The sequence below is a fragment of the Molossus molossus genome, unplaced genomic scaffold (assembly GCF_014108415.1).
Source record: "Molossus molossus isolate mMolMol1 unplaced genomic scaffold, mMolMol1.p scaffold_m16_p_12, whole genome shotgun sequence".
In the NCBI taxonomy this organism is placed as follows: Eukaryota; Metazoa; Chordata; class Mammalia; order Chiroptera; family Molossidae; genus Molossus; species Molossus molossus.
The window spans coordinates 71,824,930-71,845,139 of NW_023425347.1; the positions used below are offsets into that span (position 1 = coordinate 71,824,930).

At 52.7% G+C, this 20,210-nt stretch overlaps 1 protein-coding gene across 1 annotated transcript; it reads left to right on the forward strand.

The window, feature by feature from the left end:
• The first annotated feature begins 3,478 nt into the window (after positions 1 to 3,478).
• PTCH2 (patched 2) lies at positions 3,479 to 19,820 on the forward strand. Its single transcript, XM_036256049.1, has 22 exons — positions 3,479 to 3,752; positions 4,203 to 4,395; positions 11,295 to 11,484; positions 11,591 to 11,660; positions 11,847 to 11,938; positions 12,571 to 12,766; positions 13,810 to 13,931; positions 14,079 to 14,226; positions 14,303 to 14,434; positions 14,524 to 14,679; positions 14,765 to 14,857; positions 15,189 to 15,314; positions 15,406 to 15,524; positions 15,647 to 15,995; positions 16,141 to 16,453; positions 16,544 to 16,686; positions 16,773 to 16,953; positions 17,083 to 17,363; positions 17,474 to 17,611; positions 18,673 to 18,815; positions 18,900 to 18,999; positions 19,401 to 19,820. Exons 1-22 carry the CDS (start codon positions 3,681 to 3,683, stop codon positions 19,665 to 19,667), a joined length of 3,624 nt encoding a protein of 1,207 aa, XP_036111942.1. The 5' UTR covers positions 3,479 to 3,680; the 3' UTR covers positions 19,668 to 19,820.
• The last annotated feature ends 390 nt before the right edge of the window (positions 19,821 to 20,210 follow it).

Sequence of the window (20,210 nt, forward strand, 5' to 3'; positions counted from 1 at the left end):
GGGGACTGCCAGGGCCCCTCCACATCTTAGGGTCATTGACTCTGCCTGGCCCAGATAACAGAAGCTAGCCCAAAGCATGGTGAGTGAGAAGCCTGGGGGCGTTCCAAGGAAAGAAGGCCTGCCCTGGCTCCTCCCACATGGACCCTACCCTGAAGCCAGGCTGGTCACTTTACCCAGTGTGTGTGTGAGTGAGAAAGAGACCTCACTTTTCCTGGCACTGTTCCTCAGCTGTATATATTACCCCATTTAATCCTTATGTCAATGTCAAAGATTATTTGAGTTGCCCAAGATCTCATGGCCAGTAAACTAAAGATTCAGACCTTGAATCTTATCTTCTTTTAGATTAAGTCATCCTCCCACCTCTCCAATCCAATTCCTCACTTCTGGAAACCTCCCTGAGTATTCCAGCTCACAGTGGTTTTTCCTGTGGCCTCTGTGCTCCCCCTTAAGCTATGAGTGTCCAAAAAGCACGTACTCTGCAACCCCAGAGTTTAGCGAAGGGGTAGGACACATGAGAAACCCTAAGGATCCGGCCACTGTGGCTCAGTGGTTGAGCTTCGACCCATGCACCAAGAGGTCACCGGTTCAATTCCCTGTCAGGACACATGTACAGGTTGTAAGCCTGATTCCCAGTGGGGAGCATGCAGGAGGCAGCCAATCGATGTTCTCATCGATGTTTCTGTCTCTCTCTCCCTCTCATTTCCTCTCTAAAAATCAATCAATAGATTTAGTCTTTGGTGATAATGAATTTAATTAGACTGCTTTTCTCTTGTTATTCTTTGTACAACTTCTCTAGTTTGAGCCCAAAGCACATACCTAGGTCCAGTAGAAGTGACAGTGAACCACACTGTTCTACAGTGAAGCAGGCTGCTTGCAGACAGAAAAGAGGGGCTTCTACTTCCCTTTCTGTTCCCTGAGGTCTATGGCTTTAGCTCACCCTGGCTGAGCTTAGCTGCACTCAGGAAATCACTTTGTTGGGGAGAAGAAAGGTCATTTTGGAGCTTGTAGCAGCCAGAGAGCATTAGGCCCTGGGTTGGGAGAGTTGGAACTGCAGGGGAATTTCTCCCACTCTGGTCTTTGAACTACAAGGCAGTTTTCTCAGCAGGCAGGCTCTACCCTGGAAGCATCCATAGACATGCTGGACTTCACCACAGTTGTTAGCAATGGTAGACCTGCTATGGAAGCAGAATCCCAAGGCCTTGGCAATTACAAATCTATTTCTCCATGGATCTTATGTCTTGCAGAGTCTGATAAGGGTAGAGGTCTCAAGAGCTACTTACAGCAAATTCTCTCCACTTGCAGTCCTGGTGACACCCAGCCATACCCATCTTTGGCTGTAACCCCAATAGGAGCCCATAAAGCCTAGTTTAGAGGCTATTTCTATTTCCAGAGAATTGTTCAGGGTATAGTATTTGTTGTTAATTCTCATCGAAGAATATTTTCCCATTGATTTTTAGATGGAGTGGAAAGGAGGGAGGGAGAGAGAAAGAAAAAAGGAAAAATTGCCCTGCCCGGTTTGGCTCAGCGGTTGGAGCGTGGGCCTGCGGACCAGAGAGTTCTGGGTTCAGTTTCCACTAGGGGCATGTACAAAAAAAAGAAAGAAAAAAAAAATTGATGTGAGAAAGACACATCTATTGGTTGTGTCCCCCATGACCCCGACTGGGGATTGAACCTGCATCTTGACCAGGAATCAAACCTGAGACCCTTTGGTCTGCGGCCAGATGGGCTAACTGCTGAGCCAAATTGATCAGGGCCATATGCTTTTAATGTGTAGTTACTACTTGGCCAACAGCATCATACATGTTGCTCCACAGGCATTTTGTTACATGAATGGACCAGTGGAAGCCGCAGACCTGTTCACCCCCTCAGCCTAAAATTTCCCTTTCCCAGGACTGAGGCTCTGGAGCTGATGACAGTTGACACAAGTTTTTGAAAGCACTTTGGCAATCTGAAGCAAGAGCCATAAGAATGTTCTACTTTTTTGGTTTTTTTGTTGTTGTTTTTTTATCCTCACCCGAGGATATTTTTCCATTTTTTTGTACAGATAGAGTGGGAGGGAGAGAGAGACAGAAACATCGACGTGAAGGGACACATCGAGTGGCTGCCACCCGCACGACCAACCAGGGCCGGGGACAAACTGCAACCGAAGTACGTGCCCTTAGCGGGAATCGAACCTGGGTCTCTCCGGACCGCAGGCCGACGCTCTAACCGCTGAGCCAAACCGGCCAGGGCTGTTCTACTTTTTGACCCAACACCCCCACTTCTGGGAATCTGTCCTAAGGACAGTCTCCAAATGATTGATACAAAGACTATGTAGTAACATGAAATATTTATGATGTAATGATAAACAAGTCTAGAAGAACTGACCAAGAAATTGGCTGGACATAGTACTAATTGTATTAGAGTAATGAATTTATTAGAGATTCTTTTTCCCAAACTTTACTTTAGAATATTGATCTTACCCTCCTCTGCCACTCAAGGTTAGTCAGGAACCTGGCAGGAACAGCACACTCAGATGAGACAGTTGAAAGTTTAATAAAGGGACTATTCCGTTTCCAGTCCTTTCCACCCTGGTCTCCGCAAAACTCAATGACTCACTCAACAATTATCGAGCATCTACTTATTGTCTAGTGAGGGAGGCAGGCTTTCAAGTACATAAATTATCATAAATGCAATAATAAATACATGAGTTGAGTGCTATAGGAGTGCAAAGGAAGAAGCAAACTGTCCAGAGGAAGGTGTGAATCAAAGAAGGCTTCAAAGAGGGGTGATTGATGCATGTTCAGTTTTGAAGATTGTCTGCTGAAACAAGGTTGTCTGCCACAACATGTACAAAGGCAGAAACGCAAGGCATAACATGGTGCTTTTAGAAAATTACATGTGGCTCTGCAGGGCTGGAAGAAACATTGAGTGGGTGTGAAGAAACTATAGCAGATAGGGCTTTAGTTAGGTCATGCTGAGCGCTGTGCTCCAAGTGGGCTTTGTGTTTTGGAGTTGGCAGATTTGCATTTGAGAGAGATGACTCTGGCCTCAGTGGAGAGAGTGGACTGAATGGGGCAAGAATGGAGGCAGAGAACAGTGAAAAGAAGGGTTTGTGTCTTGGCTGGGTCAGCCAGCAAATACCCTTTCACAGCATTGGCCTCTCCTGACTTATATTTGGCTAGCTCCGTGCCTCCCTGGGACCTCCCTCCCTTCTCCTCTCCAGGGCCCCGCAGGCGGGGAGGCGAGGGGTGGCCCTGCCTGGGTGGTCTCGGGCGCTACCCCCCGCGGCGCCGTTGCCTAGCAGCGGATCCGGCCCCGCGGATCCCGGTAATTTGCGGGCTCTTCAGCCAATGGGAGAGCGTCGCCCCTGCCCTCTCTCTTTTTGTGGGGCTACAGCCGCCTTCTCAGCACTGCTGTCGCCACCTCGAGCAGAGCCGCGCCGGGCGTCGGGGGCTGGTGGCTCTGCAGGCACGCGGGACTCATTCCGGCCACCGCGCGCCCCGGGCCGGCGCCGTCCTGCACTCTTCTGGGTCACAGCCACCGCGGCACGCCTGCAGCCGACCCTCTCCCGAGCCTGTGCCGGAGTGGCCCCGCTGAATCCCGACGCGGGGCCCCGCGGTACAGGGGGATCAGGGCAGCCTATGGGGGCTCCCAGATAACGCGGGTTGGGGGCGCCCAGGGCCCCCATCCCCGCCAGCATGGCTCGGCCGCCACCCCTCGGGGAGCTGCCCCCGGACTACGTACCCCCAGCTAGATCCGCGGCACCCCAGGTGAGTGGAGGGGAAGCTGGAAGAAGGAAGTTTGGGACAGGGTCTGTCGCTCAGGCCTATGCAAGGTGGGATACCTCCAAGTGCCTTGTGTTACTGCCTGCCTGGGAAGTGTGTGTGTTGGGGTGGGGGGTGGGGGGTCAGTTTTCTTTGGCATGTGGCCAGGGAAAGTGTCTGTGGCTTCACCTCTCTCCACCTGAGAACAGGTGTGCATGTATGTAACCTACTCTTAGAGAACGGGTCTCTGCCTTCCTCAGGTGTGTATTGGGTGGGAGGACAGGGAATGGAGTTAAATTGTATTCCATGTTTGGCCCTATGTCTGTGTAGGTCCACCCTGTCCTGCATCTAGAAACAAGAAGATTGGGCTTGTCATAGGGTGTACATAGGGAGACAAGGGAAGGATTTCATGCCTTATTGCAGTAATGCCTACTGACCCTTCTCTTTCCATCCCAGATCCTAGCAGGGAGCCTGAAGGCTCCGCTCTGGCTTCGTGCTTACTTCCAGGGCCTGCTCTTCTCTCTGGGCTGCAGGATCCAGAGACACTGTGGCAAAGTGCTCTTCCTGGGACTGTTGGCCTTTGGGGCCCTGGCACTAGGTCTCCGCGTGGCCACCATTGAGACAGACCTAGAACAGCTCTGGGTGGAAGGTGAGTTGTGGATACTGACCATAGCTGCTTGGGTATGGTGAGCCCAAAACAAGAACAGAGGGTGAAGAGCTGGCTACTGAGTTCTAGTGGGTTTGGCTCTTGGTCTGTAGGGGGCACCTACCCACCAAAGCTTGGCCTCTGGGAGCACTGCTCCCTCCCACACCCATAAATGGATATCTGCAGTTGATGGAGTCTTATGAATAGGTATATAGAATAGTCATCTATAAGTGTGTGTGTGTGTGTGTGTGTGTGTGTGTGTGTTTAGCATTTACTGCCACTTTTTATGTGTATTTGCATGGCAGGGTTTGCAAAGACAACTTTTTAAAAAAGACCCACCTTTTAGTAGCAAGAAAAGTATAATATGTACTGGAATATAATATAAAATATAATACAAAATAGCCCTGGCCAGTTTTGCTCAGTGGTTAGAGCGTCGGCCTGCAGTCCAGAGAGACCCAGGTTCGGTTCCCGCTAAGGGCGCATACCTTGGTTGCAGTTTGTCCCCAGCCCTGGTTGGTTGTGTGGTGGCAGCCACTTGATGTGTCCCTTTCACGTCGACGTTTCTCTCTCGCGCTCGCTCTTCCTCTCTCTCCCTCCCACTCTATCTGAACAAAAAATGGAAAAATATCCTCGGGTGAGGATAAAATATATATATATATAATACAAAGTAGAATGTGATGATGTTGTGTAAGAAAAGACAGGGAGCCCTGGCTGGTTTGGCTCAGTGGTTGGAGCGTCGGCCTGCGGTACAGAGAGACCCGGTTCGGTTCCTGCTAAGGGCACGTACCTTGGTTGCAGTTTGTCCCCAGCCCTGGTTGGTTGTGTGGGTGGCAGCCACTCGATGTGTCCCTTCACATCGATGTTTCTCTCTCTCTCTCTCTCTCTCTCCCTCCCACTCTATCTGAACAAAAAAAAAAGGAAAAATATCCTCAGGTGAGGATAAAAAAAAAAAAAAGAAAAAGAAAAGACAGGGAGAGATCACATCTGACCAGGAGAACCAGAAAAGTTAGAGCTGGAGGGCTGGGGAAACTAAGTAATACCTGGCAGGGCTCCAGGGAGAGGTCCTATGCCCCCAGGGCCTCTGCAACCATTTAGTGCATCTGCACTTTGAAGCAACAGCAGGGTCTGATGGGACCAAATCCTTACTTCCTAGTGGAAGTATTACATAAAAACGATTTCTTATTAATAATTTCAGCATAACTCTTTTCTTTCCTGGGGTCTGGTTTCATATGGCAGCCTTTTAACAGAGTCAGACTCTCCTCTGTTCTTGCCTAAAAATTTGCATTTATAGGTTCCCCCAAACCTCCCCCAGTCCTGGCCCACACCCAAGGGCAGGGCCCAGGTTAGAGTCTCACACCCTTGAGTTATTTCAAATGCTGGCAAGTTCTGGGATCCAGAGCAGATGTTTCTTGGAGCTGGCCTGCCTGCCTGTTGGGCTTCCACACCCCATTCCCACCCTATCCCCAGCCCTCTGCAGACTCTCACATACAAACACACTCCAGGCCAGCCCTGGGGTCCAGGGCAGATGTTTCTCTGTGCCTGCCTGCCTGCCCCCAGCTCCAGGACACACATGTGCATACATGCATATACACACATCCCCACCCACACCACTGCTGCCTGGGTGGTCCCAAATTACTCTCGAATTTCCTGCCAGAATAGAGGCTGTCTCCCCCCTCTTTCTCCTTCTCCATTCCCCAGATCTTCCCCATCTCTACACTGCTTAAACTTCCATATTTCTTCATCTTCTCTCTTACACTCCAGCATAGGACAGGCTAGATCCCGCCAGATTTGCTGCTGTTGGTGGGAGAGTAGTGTAAGAGAGTGGTAGCCAATTCCTAGGACTTTTTCCTTTATTTCAGAACAGCATTCTGTCCTTTGTTGGCTAGGGCTGGGGGTGAGGTAAAAGCAGTGATCTTGACCTGATCTTTTCTCTGTACTTCTGTAGTTGAGGCTTCTCCCAGCAGTGTCCTAAGCAATGAGGGGCTAATCAAGGTGAGGATTGAAAGGTATGCCCCATCCCAGTGGTTCTCGACCTTCCTAATGCCGCGACCCTTTAATACAGTTCCTCTTGTTGTGGTGACCCCCAACCATAAAATTATTTTTGTTGCTACTTCGTAACTGTAATTTTGCTACTGTTATGAATTGCCATTGGAAATATGTTTTCCGATGGTCTTAGGCGACCTCTGTGAAAGGGTCGTTCGACCCCCAAAGGGGTCACGACCCACAGGTTCAGAACCGCTGCTCTATTCTTTTCCACTTTGCTAATACAGAAAGCAAAGAAAGAAGCAAGGCATTGGCTATCAGAGTTCTGAACGGAGTTCAGGGTCCTCTCCAGCTTTGCCACGGTGAGAGTTGGCATGTGACTTGTCCTCCTTGATCAATTTTAAAACAAAGCTAAAGGGCTCAGAAATAGATTGTTAAAATAAGAATCACAACATACAGCCCAACTCGTACTTACAGAAACAGTGCTAGAGATGGTTTGAAATTGGAACTGTCCATGAAAATAAGAAACATAGCCATTCTATCTAGCAGGTAGGGTATGGTCACACATCAGCAGCTGGTGGGATCACCATCCCCTGAAATATTCAAATTTTCTTTCTAAAACCTTGGAGGTCAGCCTCAGTTCTCCTTGCTCACCTAATTGGTTGCTAAACCAACAAACTCTTCCTCCTTACCTTTTCTCATTACAGACTCTCCTTCCCACCTTTGCAGCCACTGTTCTAGTTGAAGCCTTTTTATTTTTAAATTTATTTTTGTTACAGATGTTTCTCCTTTTCCCCCTCAGATACCCTGAAGCCTTTCTTAATGTCTGACAGTGCACTTCTGATGGTATCATTTAGAATGCTTTTATTTTATTTATTTATTTATTTATTTATTTTGGTTCATGCCCCTAGCGGGAACCGAACCCAGGACTCTGTGGTCTGCAGGCTGATGCTCCAACCACTGAGCCAAACCGGCCAGGGCTAGAATGCTTTTAGACACATGAAAGAAAGAAAGGAAAGGAGGGAGGGAGGAAGGGAGAAGATTGACTTCTTATTCCCTGTAACAGGGAATCTGGCAGTAGACAGAAGTTCCAGAATGGTTAATTCAGCAACCTGAGGACATCAGCAAGGACCCAGGTCCTTGCTATCTTTCTCCTCTGCCTTCTTCAGCATGTTGGGCTTTTGTCCTCAGGCTTACCACCTCCTTGTCCTGGCTGCTTCAGTGGCAGAAGAAAGAAGTCAACCCTCTCTTGCATCCCTTTTTGAAAGGGAGGAAAAATTTACCAGAAGCCTCCCAGCTGACTTACCATATGGTCCCTGGCAAAAATGTGCAGCACCCTATGCCTAAATTCTTCACTGGGCAAAGGCAATGGAATTACTGTGATTGATTTCTTAGACTAATCAAATCAAATTTTACCCCCTGAGGCTGAGGAGGGAGGGGCCCAGCTGCCCTGAATCACAAGGCCTTTCAGAGGATGGCCACTGAAATCAAGGTTCCTTAGAGAGGTAACTGATCTGTCCCCCTCACCTTCAAATCTGCCTCCACACTGCCCTCCTGTGGTGTATCTAAATCTTGCCAAGTCAGTCCCCTTCAAGAGTCCTACTGCTTTCTACTACAGTGGTTCTCAACCTTCCTAATACCGCCACCCTTTAATACAGTTTCTCATGTTGTGGTGACCCCCAACCATAAAATTATTTTTGTTGCTACTTCATAACTGAGATTTTGCTACTGTTATGAATTGCCATCGGAAATATGTGTTTTCCGCCCTGGCCAGTTTGGCTCAGCGATTAGAGCGTCGGCCTGCGGTCATGAGAGACCCGGGTTCGGTTCCCGCTAAGGGCGCGTACCTCGGTTGCAGTTTGTCCCCGGCCCTGGTCGGTTGTGCAGGTGGCAGCCACTTGATGTGTTCCTTTCACGTCGATGTTTCTCTCTCTCTCTCTGTTCCTCTCCCTCCCACTCTACCTGAACAAAAAATGGAAAAATGTCCTCGGGTGAGGATAAAAAAAAAAAGGAAATATGTGTTTTCCGATGATCTTAGGCGACCCCTGTAAAAGAGTTGTTCAACCCCCAAAGGGGTCGCGACCCACAGGTTGAGAACCGCTGTTCTACTAGGTTCTGTGGAGGCTCCAGAATCCATTTCAAGCTTCTTACACCCTTTCTAGGCCCTCCACAATCTAACTCTTGATCGTTCTGCATCACTCCCTCTGCCTCCCTCTTAGCAGTCCAGGAACAAGCGTGTGACAGCTCCCTGCACACGCTTGGTCCAGAATGCCTTTTCCTGACTTCTTCGCCTGGCCAACTTCTATTCATCATCCACAACTCAGCTCCAGTATATGTTATTGGGTAGTGAAAGACTCGGGTCATCTCACTTCTCTGCTCAAACCTGCCATGGCTCCTGTTTCACTCAATGATCACCTGAGACCCTACAGTAGCTATATGTGAAATTTCTGGACCAAAGATTATGAAAATTTCTGAGGGTCTTGATATATATTGCAGTATTGCTTTCCCCCAAATTTTGTACCAAATTACACTCCCATGGTAGGTTAGAGTATACTCTTGTAAGCCAGTAATGATTGCTATCAATTTTTATTTTTGCTAATTTGATAGAGTAATTTATTGCTATTTTAATATGCATTTATGGGATTAGCTATAAGGTGAGCTCTTTTTTTTTTTTTTATCCTCACCTGAGGACATTTTTGCATTTATCTTCAGATAGAGTGGAAGGGAGAGAGAGAGAAACATTAATGTGAGAGAGACACATTGAGTGGCTGCCACCCACACGACCCCAACCGGGGCCAGGGACAAACTGCAACCAAGGTACATGCCCTTAGCGTGAACTAAACCTGGGACTCTCTGGTCTGCGGGCCGACGCTCTAACCACTGAGCCAAACCTGCCAGGGCATTGAGCTCTTTTTTCATGCTGGCTAACCAGTTATATTCTCCCTTTTGTATGCATACAAGTTTTTAACAAATGTTGGTTTTGATGTCTCCTCCCATACTCCTACTTCCTCCCCACTCACTTATATTTTTTCTCCAGTTCTTTCTCATTTTTCTCTCCCAGCAACGATTGAATACGTATCAGTGCCTACTACGTGCTGGGCAATTTCCTTCACTGATTCTAATTCTACCAGGGTAGGCATTGTCTTCATTTTACAGATGAGGGCACTGAGGACTAAGTAATTTGCCCCAAGCAGACTGTGTCAGAGCCAAGGCTCAAAGCCAGGTCTCCACAGAGCCTCGTGCTCTCCCTACACCCGCTGCCTGTTCTCGCCCATATGTACATCCCAGTTCATCTGTCCTCCTGTCTGTCATCATCATTGTCAGCTGAGGTTTATCTTTTTCTCTTCCTTGTTTTTTCTGAGGATTCTTTATTCTCTTTGATGTTGTATTTTAAGTTGTCAGTGTTTCTTTCTCCTGCTTTCTTATTAGTTCTCTCTGGGTCCGTCTGCCATGCCTCCTTCCCCTCAGCACACTCGCTTACTGTGGGGAGATTATCTCTGCCCTCCCTCCTGTCCCTCCTTGTGGCCCCTCTGGCCTAAGCTTGGTGAACTAAGCCCTGTAGTGCAGGCGTGGGAGAGCAGTGGGAGTCAGGGAAGGAAGAAAAAGAGTAGGTGGATGCTGTGGCCGGGTGGCTCAGTTGGTTGGAGCATCACCCTGTATACCAAAAGGTGGTGGGTTCAAACACTGAGTAAACTGATCAATGTTTCTGTCTCTCTCTAAAAAAAGAGAGAGAGACAGAGAGTAGGTGCAGGAGGCAGGGTGGCTGTGTGCATGAGGGGAGGGCCAGGAATGTGATTTGAGTTCGGAAGATATGAGCATATAGGTAAATCTGTTTTGGGGATTACCAAGGGTGGGGACTGTCATGAGTGAGAAGATTATGTGTGTTTGAAAAAGAGACTGGAGAGCATGATGATCCCAGGTGTGGCTGGCATCTCAGAGAAGCAGTGCATGTGGGCCCCAGGGGTGGCAGTGACCAACAGGAAGGGGCCCCAGACAGGTAGAGGCAGAAGTCTGACCCAACCATGTCCACAAAGCCTCTGGGGTGGTTTGGCAGTGTCCCTCACCCTCCTCCAACCAGGCAGGTCATATTCCCTCACAGTGGCCTCGTCTGCCCAAGCCCCAGTGACAGATGATCATGGGAGCATAATGCAGGGCGTGAGGAGCACTGAGGTCGAGGAGACTGAGGCAGGCCTGGCACTGGGATGCCCTGTTGTCTAGACAGTGAGACTGGTGAAAGGGATCTGGAACCCTTCTTCCCCTTGGCCCACTTTGCTGTCACCTCTGCCAGGGTCCATGAGCTGATTCCAGGTACCTGTGTGAGTGGACACTGAATGTTGACAGCATTACACTGAAAGACTGTCTGATCCTCCCCTCACCTGCGCCTCCAGTACTCCCATCCCTACCCTTTTGGCAGAATAGTTCACAAAACAGTGGATGGACATAAAATCACTGCCTGGGGCAACTTGAGCTAGGACCCAGCCCCAGCCCAGGTGTGTTCTTTAGGACACCCTCCCACTGGCAGCCTCCCTAATGGCCCCTTTGTCCCTCTTGTCTTTCCTAACAGCTCAGAGAGGAGCCGAGTGAGGGCTCCCTCACCGGGGTACACCCATAACCCCAGCCCTGGCCCAGCTCATACTTAGCTCTCATTTTTAAGTTATTTGCCCCAAACCTAGCCAACCTGGTTTGTGCTTAAATCTTAGACCACACAAGAATTCCATAGGGCCAAAAACTGAGGCTCTGGCTTTCCTGGCAGAACTCCAGATTCTGAGCGGAGAAACAAGCCTGGGGAGTCAGTGTGCCCATCAGGGAGAAGGCGGGGGTTCCCCTTCGCAGCACTTCTCCCGCTTGTCCTGGGAGGTTTCTGGGTTAAAGTCCCACACCCCCTCTTTCCCCTGAGCCTTCTCTTTCTGCTCTGGCAGTGGGCAGCCGGGTGAGCCAGGAGCTGCAGTACACCAAGGAGAAGCTGGGGGAGGAGGCTGCTTACACCTCCCAGATGCTGATACAGACCCCACGCCAGGAGGGAGAGAATGTCCTCACACCTGAGGCACTTCGCCTCCACCTTCAGGCAGCCCTCACTGCCAGTAAAGTACAAGTGTCACTCTATGGAAAGTGAGTCTGGCTGGTCCCCCGAGCAGCTGGGGTGAGGCATGCTGCAGCAAGGCTAGCGTGGGAATCCCCATCTTCTGCTGATTTCCTGTGCCCCTGGCTACTGCAGGTCCTGGGATTTGAACAAAATCTGCTACAAGTCAGGAGTTCCCCTAATTGAAAATGGAATGATTGAGCGGGTGAGTATCCTGAGCTGTTCTCCGAGACTGGGTGGAGGTGGGACCTGTTCTGCAGTAGGGAGGGGCTCAGAGAGACTCTGGGAGGCTAAAGGTCAGGAGATGGGGGGGTTGTAGAGGCATTGTACAAAGGTCATGGAGAAAGGAGCCCAGAGACAAGACTGATGTGGCCTGGGGTGTCCCTGGCAGATGATTGAGAAGCTGTTCCCGTGCGTGATCCTCACCCCCCTCGACTGCTTCTGGGAGGGAGCGAAACTCCAAGGGGGCTCTGCCTACTTGCCGTGAGTGCCACCACAGCTGCTCCCGGGGCCCCGCCTTGTCTCGTGCAGGGACTTCTCCAGCAGAGAAGAGGAGTGGGAGTAAAGATGATCAAAACCTTACCAAGGGTGCCGTGACCTCCCAAGGCAGGGTCAGAACACCGCTGCCCTGGGCTCGCTCCATGTCCCCTGTCTCCTCACTCCAAAGGAAAGGCAAACCTCTTATTTAGGCAGAACAAAATACAAAGATCTGTAAGACCTGAGCAAAGGAGAATAAAGATCCCCAGAAATAGACTGTGCCAGGGAGCGTTAGCTAGTTATCAGCTAAGCTGTTGCCCAGGACCGAAAGAAAACCTGTTAGAAGTAGCTGCCTGTATGGTCATGTGTTAGAACTAAGAGTAGATGGCTTGGGAAGGGACTCAGTGGGGCTTTTCCGAGCCTTTCCCATCTGTCCTGGTGTCCATCTCAGCCCCTTGCATCCACGCACAGCTGCCTGCAGCAACCTGGTGGGCTGGTGCAGCCCGGGAGCTCTCAGGAGCTGAGCTTTGCATTCCCCCCACATGGAGGAGGGTGGGGTACAGCACGGGTCCCTTAGCAGCAGTTTGGAGGATGGGGATTGATCCCTGATTCTCACCAGCCATGGGCTCTCCCCTCAGCGGCCGTCCTGACATCCAGTGGACCAACCTGGATCCCCAACAGCTGCTGGAGGAACTAGGTCCCTTTGCCTCCCTTGAGGGCTTCCGGGAGCTGCTTGACAAGGCACAGGTGGGCCAGGCCTACGTGGGGCGGCCCTGTCTGAACCCCGATGACCTTCATTGCCCGCCTAGTGCTCCTAACCATCACAGCAGGCAGGTGGGTTCCAGCCAGGTCTGCCAGGGAAAGGCCTTTCCCTTTGCCTTCCCCTCCTCTCCTGTTCCTGTCATGGAGAGAGCAGACTGTGCTCTGGGCTCTGCCCTCCATTTCCTGGATATCGTTACCTTGTCCCCACTGTACTAGACACCTAGATGGTTCCATTTTTATTCAGTTCTCCTAAGGAAACCTCAAGTGGCATTTGAATCCCTTTGACCTTTTCTAAACCAGAAAGGCTGGACTTTATCAAAATAGACTTGTACAGGGAAACAGAACAACTTAGCTAAGCACGAGTATCCTACCTAGTTTTCTGAGTGTCTTTGTGGCCTGTGAATGTGAACCTTTTTCTAAAACTAACCTTTTTCGCCCTGGCCGGTTTGGTTCAGCGGTTAGAGCGTCCGCCTGCGGTCCGGAGAGGCCCGGGTTCGGTTCCCGCTAAGGGCATGTACCTCGGTTGCAGTTTGTCCCCGGCCCTGGTTGGTCGTGTGGGTGGCAGCCACTCGATGTGTCCCTTTCACATCGATGTTTCCCTCTCTCTCTCTTCCTCTCTCTCCCGCCCACTCTGTCTGTACACAAAAATGGAAAAATGTCCTCGGATGAGGATTAAAAAAATAATAATAAAACTAACCTTTTTCTAAAACCCACCAGCAGCCTATGCCCAGGCCTCTGCTCCACCTTGTGGCCTCGTCTCTGCAGGACACTAGCTGTTCACTTTGCAGGGGCGGGAACCTTTTTCCTGTCAAGGACCATTTAGATATTTATAACGTCATTCACGGGCCATACAAAATTATCAGCTTAAAAATTAGCCTGCTATATTTGGTCAGGCCAATTTTGTGAGGTGTGTAATGTTAGCTGGTATTCATTTCGTGGGCCTTATATGGCCCTCAGGCTGGGCGTTCCCCACCCCTGGTAGGCAAGAGGCTAGGGGACAGTTATCTATTCCTCAGGTCTGCAGAGCTCTGTAGTTCCTGAAGGTACCAGCCAGGGACACCAGTAATCCACAGCCAGGGCCTTGAGTAATAAACCCCTCCTCTGTCCCCCTCCAGGCTCCCAATGTGGCTCAGGAATTGAGTGGGGGCTGCCACGGTTTCTCCCACAAGTTCATGCACTGGCAGGAGGAATTGCTGCTGGGAGGCATGGCCAGAGACCCCCAAGGACAGCTGCTGAGGTAGGGCCTCCCCTGGGGCTTGGCAAGGAGACCCCAGGCTGGGAACCCACACTCTGATTCCAGACAATTCTGTCAAAAGCCCCCTGCACACCCCACACTGGGTGTTCTGGCCAGCTCTGACACCTGGTTCTCCTGCACCCTCCCCAGGGCAGAGGCCCTGCAGAGCACCTTCCTGCTGATGAGTCCCCGCCAGCTGTATGAGCACTTCCGGGGTGACTACCAGACACATGACATCGGCTGGAGTGAGGAGCAGGCTGGCACAGTGCTGCAGGCCTGGCAGCGGCGCTTTGTGCAGGTCAGTGTGGAAAAGCGCAGGGCGGTGCCTCAGGCCACGCCCTCCTCCCCGCCCTCAATCCACTCTGTCTCTCCAGCTGGCCCAGGAGGCCCTGCCTGAGAATGCGTCCCAGCAGATCCATGCTTTCTCCTCCACCACCCTGGATGACATCCTGCATGCTTTCTCTGAAGTCAGTGCTGCCCGTGTGGTGGGAGGCTATCTGCTTATGGTGGGTCCCACTCCTGGCACCTCGTCCCACCTCCACCTGGTGCCTACCCTGGGAACCCCTGTCCAAGACAGTGTCCTTTCTCCCCACAGCTGGCCTATGCCTGTGTGACGATGCTGCGGTGGGACTGTGCCCAGTCCCAGGGTGCTGTGGGCCTTGCCGGGGTGCTGCTGGTGGCCCTGGCAGTGGCCTCAGGCCTTGGGCTTTGCGCCCTGCTTGGCATCGCCTTCAATGCTGCCACCACCCAGGTACACCAGGACAGCAGGGCAGACTTGGGTGCCCACAGCTCAGGCTACTCGGTTCCTCCAGCTGCCCACCCCTCTACCCCTCCAGGTGCTGCCCTTTTTGGCACTGGGCATCGGCGTGGACGACATATTCCTGCTGGCACATGCCTTTACAGAGGCTCCACCTGGCACCCCTCTCCAGGTGCGGCTTCGCTCTCTAGCCTTGGACTCATCTGAGTCTAGCATAGGGGTTAAGAGCCTCTTGGTTTGGGTGACCTTGGGCTGATAATTGACCTCTCTGTGTCTCAGTTCCCTCACCTGTAAATGGATGTAATAATGGTGCTTGTATTGTAAGGGTCTGTGTGAGCATCAGTGAGATCATTTGAGTCAGGTGCCTAGAACAGTGTGTGACACGCACATGACTCAATGGATGTTAGCTGCTGTGTGGTTATTGTTCCTCCTCTGCCGTCCCGAGTTCGCAAGCCTCCCCTTCACTCTACCTGAAGACTCACGCCCGTCCCCTGTCCTGGCAGGAGCGAATGGGTGAGTGTCTGCTGCGCACGGGCCCCAGTGTCGCACTCACATCCATCAACAACATGGTCGCCTTCTTCATGGCCGCCCTAATTCCCATCCCTGCACTGCGGGCCTTCTCCTTGCAGGTGAGGCTGCACGAGGGCCCAGGCTCGGGGTGGGCATGGAGCTGGGGGCATGCGTCATGCAGCCTTTGCGCCCTCCCTGTCCTTCCCCCAGGCGGCCATCGTGGTTGGCTGCAACTTTGCAGCCGTGATGCTTGTCTTCCCAGCGGTCCTCAGCTTGGACCTGCACCGGCGCCACTGCCAGCGCCTTGATGTGCTCTGCTGCTTCTCTAGGTACTGTCCGTGCACCCTAACTCCCATCCCACCAGGCTTTCCTCCCTAGGCTCCACCCATCCTGTCCCCTCACTAGCATTTTCAAGCATAGACCTGTCACCCCATCTCTCTGCCTCTTTCAGCCCCTGTTCTGCTCGGGTGATTCAGATTCTGCCTCAGGATCTGGCAGACAGGACAGTACCAGTGGGCATTGCCCACCTGACTGCCACCATTCATGCTTTTGCCCACTGTGAAGCCAGCAGCCAGCATGTGGTCACCAGCCTCCCTCCCCAAGCCCACCTGGTGCCCCCACCTTCTGACCCACTGAGCTCTGAGCTCTTCAGCCCAGGAGGGTCCACAAGGGACCTTCTGGGCCAGGAGGAGGGGACAAGGCAGAAGGCAGCCTGTAGGTCTCTGCCCTGTGCCCACTGGAATCTTGCCTATTTTGCCCGCCACCAGTTTGCGCCCTTGCTGCTCCAGTCCCACGCCAAGGTAAGACTCCAAGCCTGGAGGAGTGGGGGTGGGCCAGGGCAGAGGTTTAGGTGTCTCTGGGCCTCAAGAAGGGCAGGGGGCCTAGCCCACCATCTGCTGGCTGGGAGCATCCCTGGGCCTCCACCTGAGCTGCCATTTCCCACAGGCTGTGGTGCTGGTACTGTTTGGGGCTCTTCTGGGCCTGAGCCTCTACGGAGCGACCTTGGTACAGGACGGGCTGGCCCTGACAGATGTGGTGCCTCGGGGCACCAAGGAGCATGATTTCCTGAGCACCCAGCTCAGGTACTTCTCCCTGTACGAGGTAGCCCTGGTGACACAGGGTGGCTTTGACTACGCCCACTCCCAACGCGCCCTCTTTGATCTGCACCAGCGCTTCAGTTCCCTCAAGGCCGTGCTGCCCCCACCTGCCACTCAGGCACCCCGCACCTGGCTGCACTATTACCGCAACTGGCTACAGGGTGAGAGGCAGGGAGACTGGCAGGGAGGGCTGCTGCAGGCAGAAGCCGCAGAGCCACAGGCTAACTGCACCCTTCCCTGTTCTCCCCTAGGAATCCAGGCTGCATTTGACCAGGACTGGGCTTCTGGGCACATTACCCACCACTCATACCGCAATGGCTCTGAGGATGGGGCCCTGGCCTACAAGCTGCTCATCCAGACGGGTGATGCCCAGGAGCCTCTGGATTTCAGCCAGGTTGGGAGAGGGCTGGAAGGGTCTGGGAGCACAGAAGGTTTCCAGGCCTCACAGGCCCAGGCCTTCAGCCCTCCCTGCCTCTGCAGCTGACCACGAAGAAGCTGGTGGACAAGGAGGGGCTGATTCCACCCGAGCTCTTCTATGTGGGGCTGACCATGTGGGTGAGCAGTGACCCCCTGGGCCTGGCAGCCTCGCAGGCCAACTTCTACCCCCCGCCTCCTGAGTGGCTGCACGACAAGTACGACACCACTGGGGAGAACCTTCGCAGTGAGTCCTGGGGGGGCCAGCAAGAGCCTCGGCCTGGGCCCACACTGGCCCTACTCTAAGGCCCTGCCCGCTGCTCCCTGAGCTCACTGGCCACCCCTCCCTCTCCTTGCCACCCCCTCCCCTCCACAGTCCCGGCGGCCCAGCCCCTGGAGTTTGCCCAGTTTCCCTTCCTCCTGCGTGGCCTCCAGAAGACTTCGGACTTTGTGGAGGCCATCGAGGGGGCCCGGGCAGCGTGCGCCGAGGCAGGCCAGGCTGGGGTGCGTGCCTACCCCAGCGGCTCCCCCTTCCTCTTCTGGGAGCAGTATCTGGGCCTGCGGCGCTGCTTCCTGCTGGCTGTCTGCATCCTGCTGGCGTGCACCTTTCTCGTCTGTACGCTGCTGCTGTTCAACCCCTGGACAGCTGGCCTCATAGTGAGTCTTTGTCAGGTGGGGGCCAGAGGGACCCATGTCTTCCCCATCCTCTCCTGTGCATCCCATCCTCCTTCCTCCCGGGAGCCCTCGGTGAGCTCTGCCCTCCCCAGGTGCTGGTTCTGGCATTGATGACCGTGGAGCTCTTTGGCATCATGGGTTTCCTGGGCATCAAGCTGAGTGCCATCCCCGTGGTGATCCTGGTGGCCTCTGTGGGCATTGGTGTCGAGTTCACAGTCCATGTGACTCTGGTGAGCACAGGCATTGGGAGAGGGGTGAGCAGCCGTTCGGAATGCAACAGATGTTTATCAAGCACCTACTGTGTACTGGGGGCTACTTGAGAATTTGGGATATAATAGCAATACAGGCTTTACCTTCAACAAGCTTATATTTTAGAGTGTAGTGGTAAACAAGTGAGCAAACAAATAAATAAGCAGCCATTTCAGTAGAGGAGAGGGACAAAGCCCTGACCAGAATGGGATGAGAACAGAATGGAAAGAGAGAAAATGGGAACCATTGATTCTTTTGAGTGGTTTTACTGTGAAGGGGATCAGAGAAGCGGGATGGCAGCAGATGGCTGTGTGGGTAAAGGAGGGCTTCTGCCAAGCCTGAGGTGGGAGAACTGAGGCAGGCACAGGCCTGGCAAAGCAGAACAGGAGTGGGAGGTAGAGGAGGCCACAGACCGGCTGGAGGCACCAGCACAAACCTGGCCAGACCCCACAAACAGCTCGTTTATTCCTCCTCCTATACTAGGCCGATTATTACTCTGAACAATCCTTTGCTGGGGGCAAGGGGATTAAGTCAGCACGCAGAAAAGTACAAAGAATAGAAATTCTTTGAAATGCCACCCTGAGAAGTAATGTATTACTCTGGTGTCCGTCCTCCTAGACCAGGGGACATCAAAGGACAGCAGATGTTTTCTATAAAGGTCCAGATGGTAAATATTTTAGGCTTGGTGGGTCATATAGTCTCTATTGCAACTCTGCCATTGTAGCATTAAAGCAGTCACAAACAATACAGAAGTAAATGGGTATGGCTATGTTTAAACAAAATTTTATTTACAAAAATAGGTGATAGGCTGTAGTCTGCCAGCCTATTCTAGTCTTTGCTCTGTGTCTCACCAGACACATCTGCAGTGTTACCTAAATGGACTCATGCATGCTGCCTGGACAGTTCCCAGGAACTTAGCTCACCTGGCCTTCTGTGGGCCAAGACATGGGTAACGCCCAGGGACAGCTGAGCAGAAGTTGGGGACATAGAAGCTGGCTGTGGTTGGCTGAGGAGCAGCTCCAGGACCACTTTATTCCCTCAGGGCTTCCTGACCACCCAGGGTAGCCGGAACCTGCGGGCTGCCCGGGCCCTAGAGCACACATTCGCCCCGGTGACCGATGGGGCCGTCTCCACATTGCTGGGTCTCCTCATGCTTGCTGGTTCCAACTTTGACTTTATCGTAAGGTAGGGGAGGGCTCCGGACAAGGAGGCAGGGTATGCCTGTGCTGACCTCAGGGCCTACCCAAGCTGACCTCCCATCCCCACCAGGTACTTCTTCATGGTGCTGACAGTGCTCACACTCCTGGGCCTCCTCCATGGGCTTGTGCTGCTGCCTGTGCTGCTGTCCATCCTGGGCCCCCCACCAGAGGTGACCATACCCTCCCTCTGCTCCTAGCCCAGGGGGCGAGATGGGACACACAAGGGAAGGGACAGAGCCAGGACAAAATGACTTCAGTGGCCAAGGACCCTCCCCGGGAAGGGCTACCAACTGAAGGTGGCAGCCTCTCACTTTGCCCAGACATCATGCCCCTACCCCTCATCTTTCCTGGCTTCTTTATAGAATCCATCTTAGCCTTTAGGGTCCAGAGCAAAGTGCATGGTTGGTCCTGGGCCTTGGCATCCTATCCCTTGGCAGCTGTCACATCCTGCTGGAGGCCGACAAGAGCCCCAGCTTCCCAACAACCATGGGGATGCACCAGGGAGGTGCTGACAGGGATTGAGGCTCTGGCTCCAGCTCCTGGGCTCACTGGGGCTGGTGTCTCCCACTAGGTGGTACAGATGTACAAGGAGAGCCCGGAGATCCTAAACCCCCCGCCTCCACGAGCAGGAGGGCTCAGGTGGGGGTTGTCCCCCACCCTGCCCCAGAGCTTTGCCAGAGTGACTACCTCTATGACCATGGCCCTCCACCCACCCCCGCTTCCTGGTGCCTACATCCACGCAGCCTCTGATGAGCCTACTTGGTCCCCTGCTGCCACACTGGCTGCCAACGGCTCCAGCAACCTCACTTCTAGGGGACCATGTCCAGCCACTGAGTGAAAGAGCAGCTGAAGCATGGAGACCCTGCTTGGACCCCATGAAGTCACTGGAAAGCAATGGGTGGGTTTCTGAATGCAGGCGGACTCCTGGGAGCTCTGCTGCTGCTGCCTGCCTGCACGCCCTCCCTGACTCGCCATCGCAGACCTCCCTGATAGCGATACAAAACCAGCGCCCTCTAGGCTGTGAGCAGCCTTCCACACCAGGTCCCGTGTGCCTGTCCCTGTGTCTGGGTAGGAGTAAAAGCCAACACTCAGGCTGCCACCCCACCCCCACACTGCTGCCCCCAGCAGACCAAGCTTGAGGGATCCTCTAGCACCCTTTGCCAGTCCTGGCCCCCCACTGCTTGGTGACTCCTGGGTAGGTTCTCTGTATCCCTGCCTACCTCCTACCACATAAATTATTTATATGAAGATGTTTATTTTTGTAGTTTGTACAGAAGTTAGCTATGCCGAAAGTTTTAAAGAGTGAAATATATTCTATATGAACTCATCTTAAATGACTTTGATGCTTTTCTTTCCAAGTTGGGGGTTTGCAAGTAGAAAT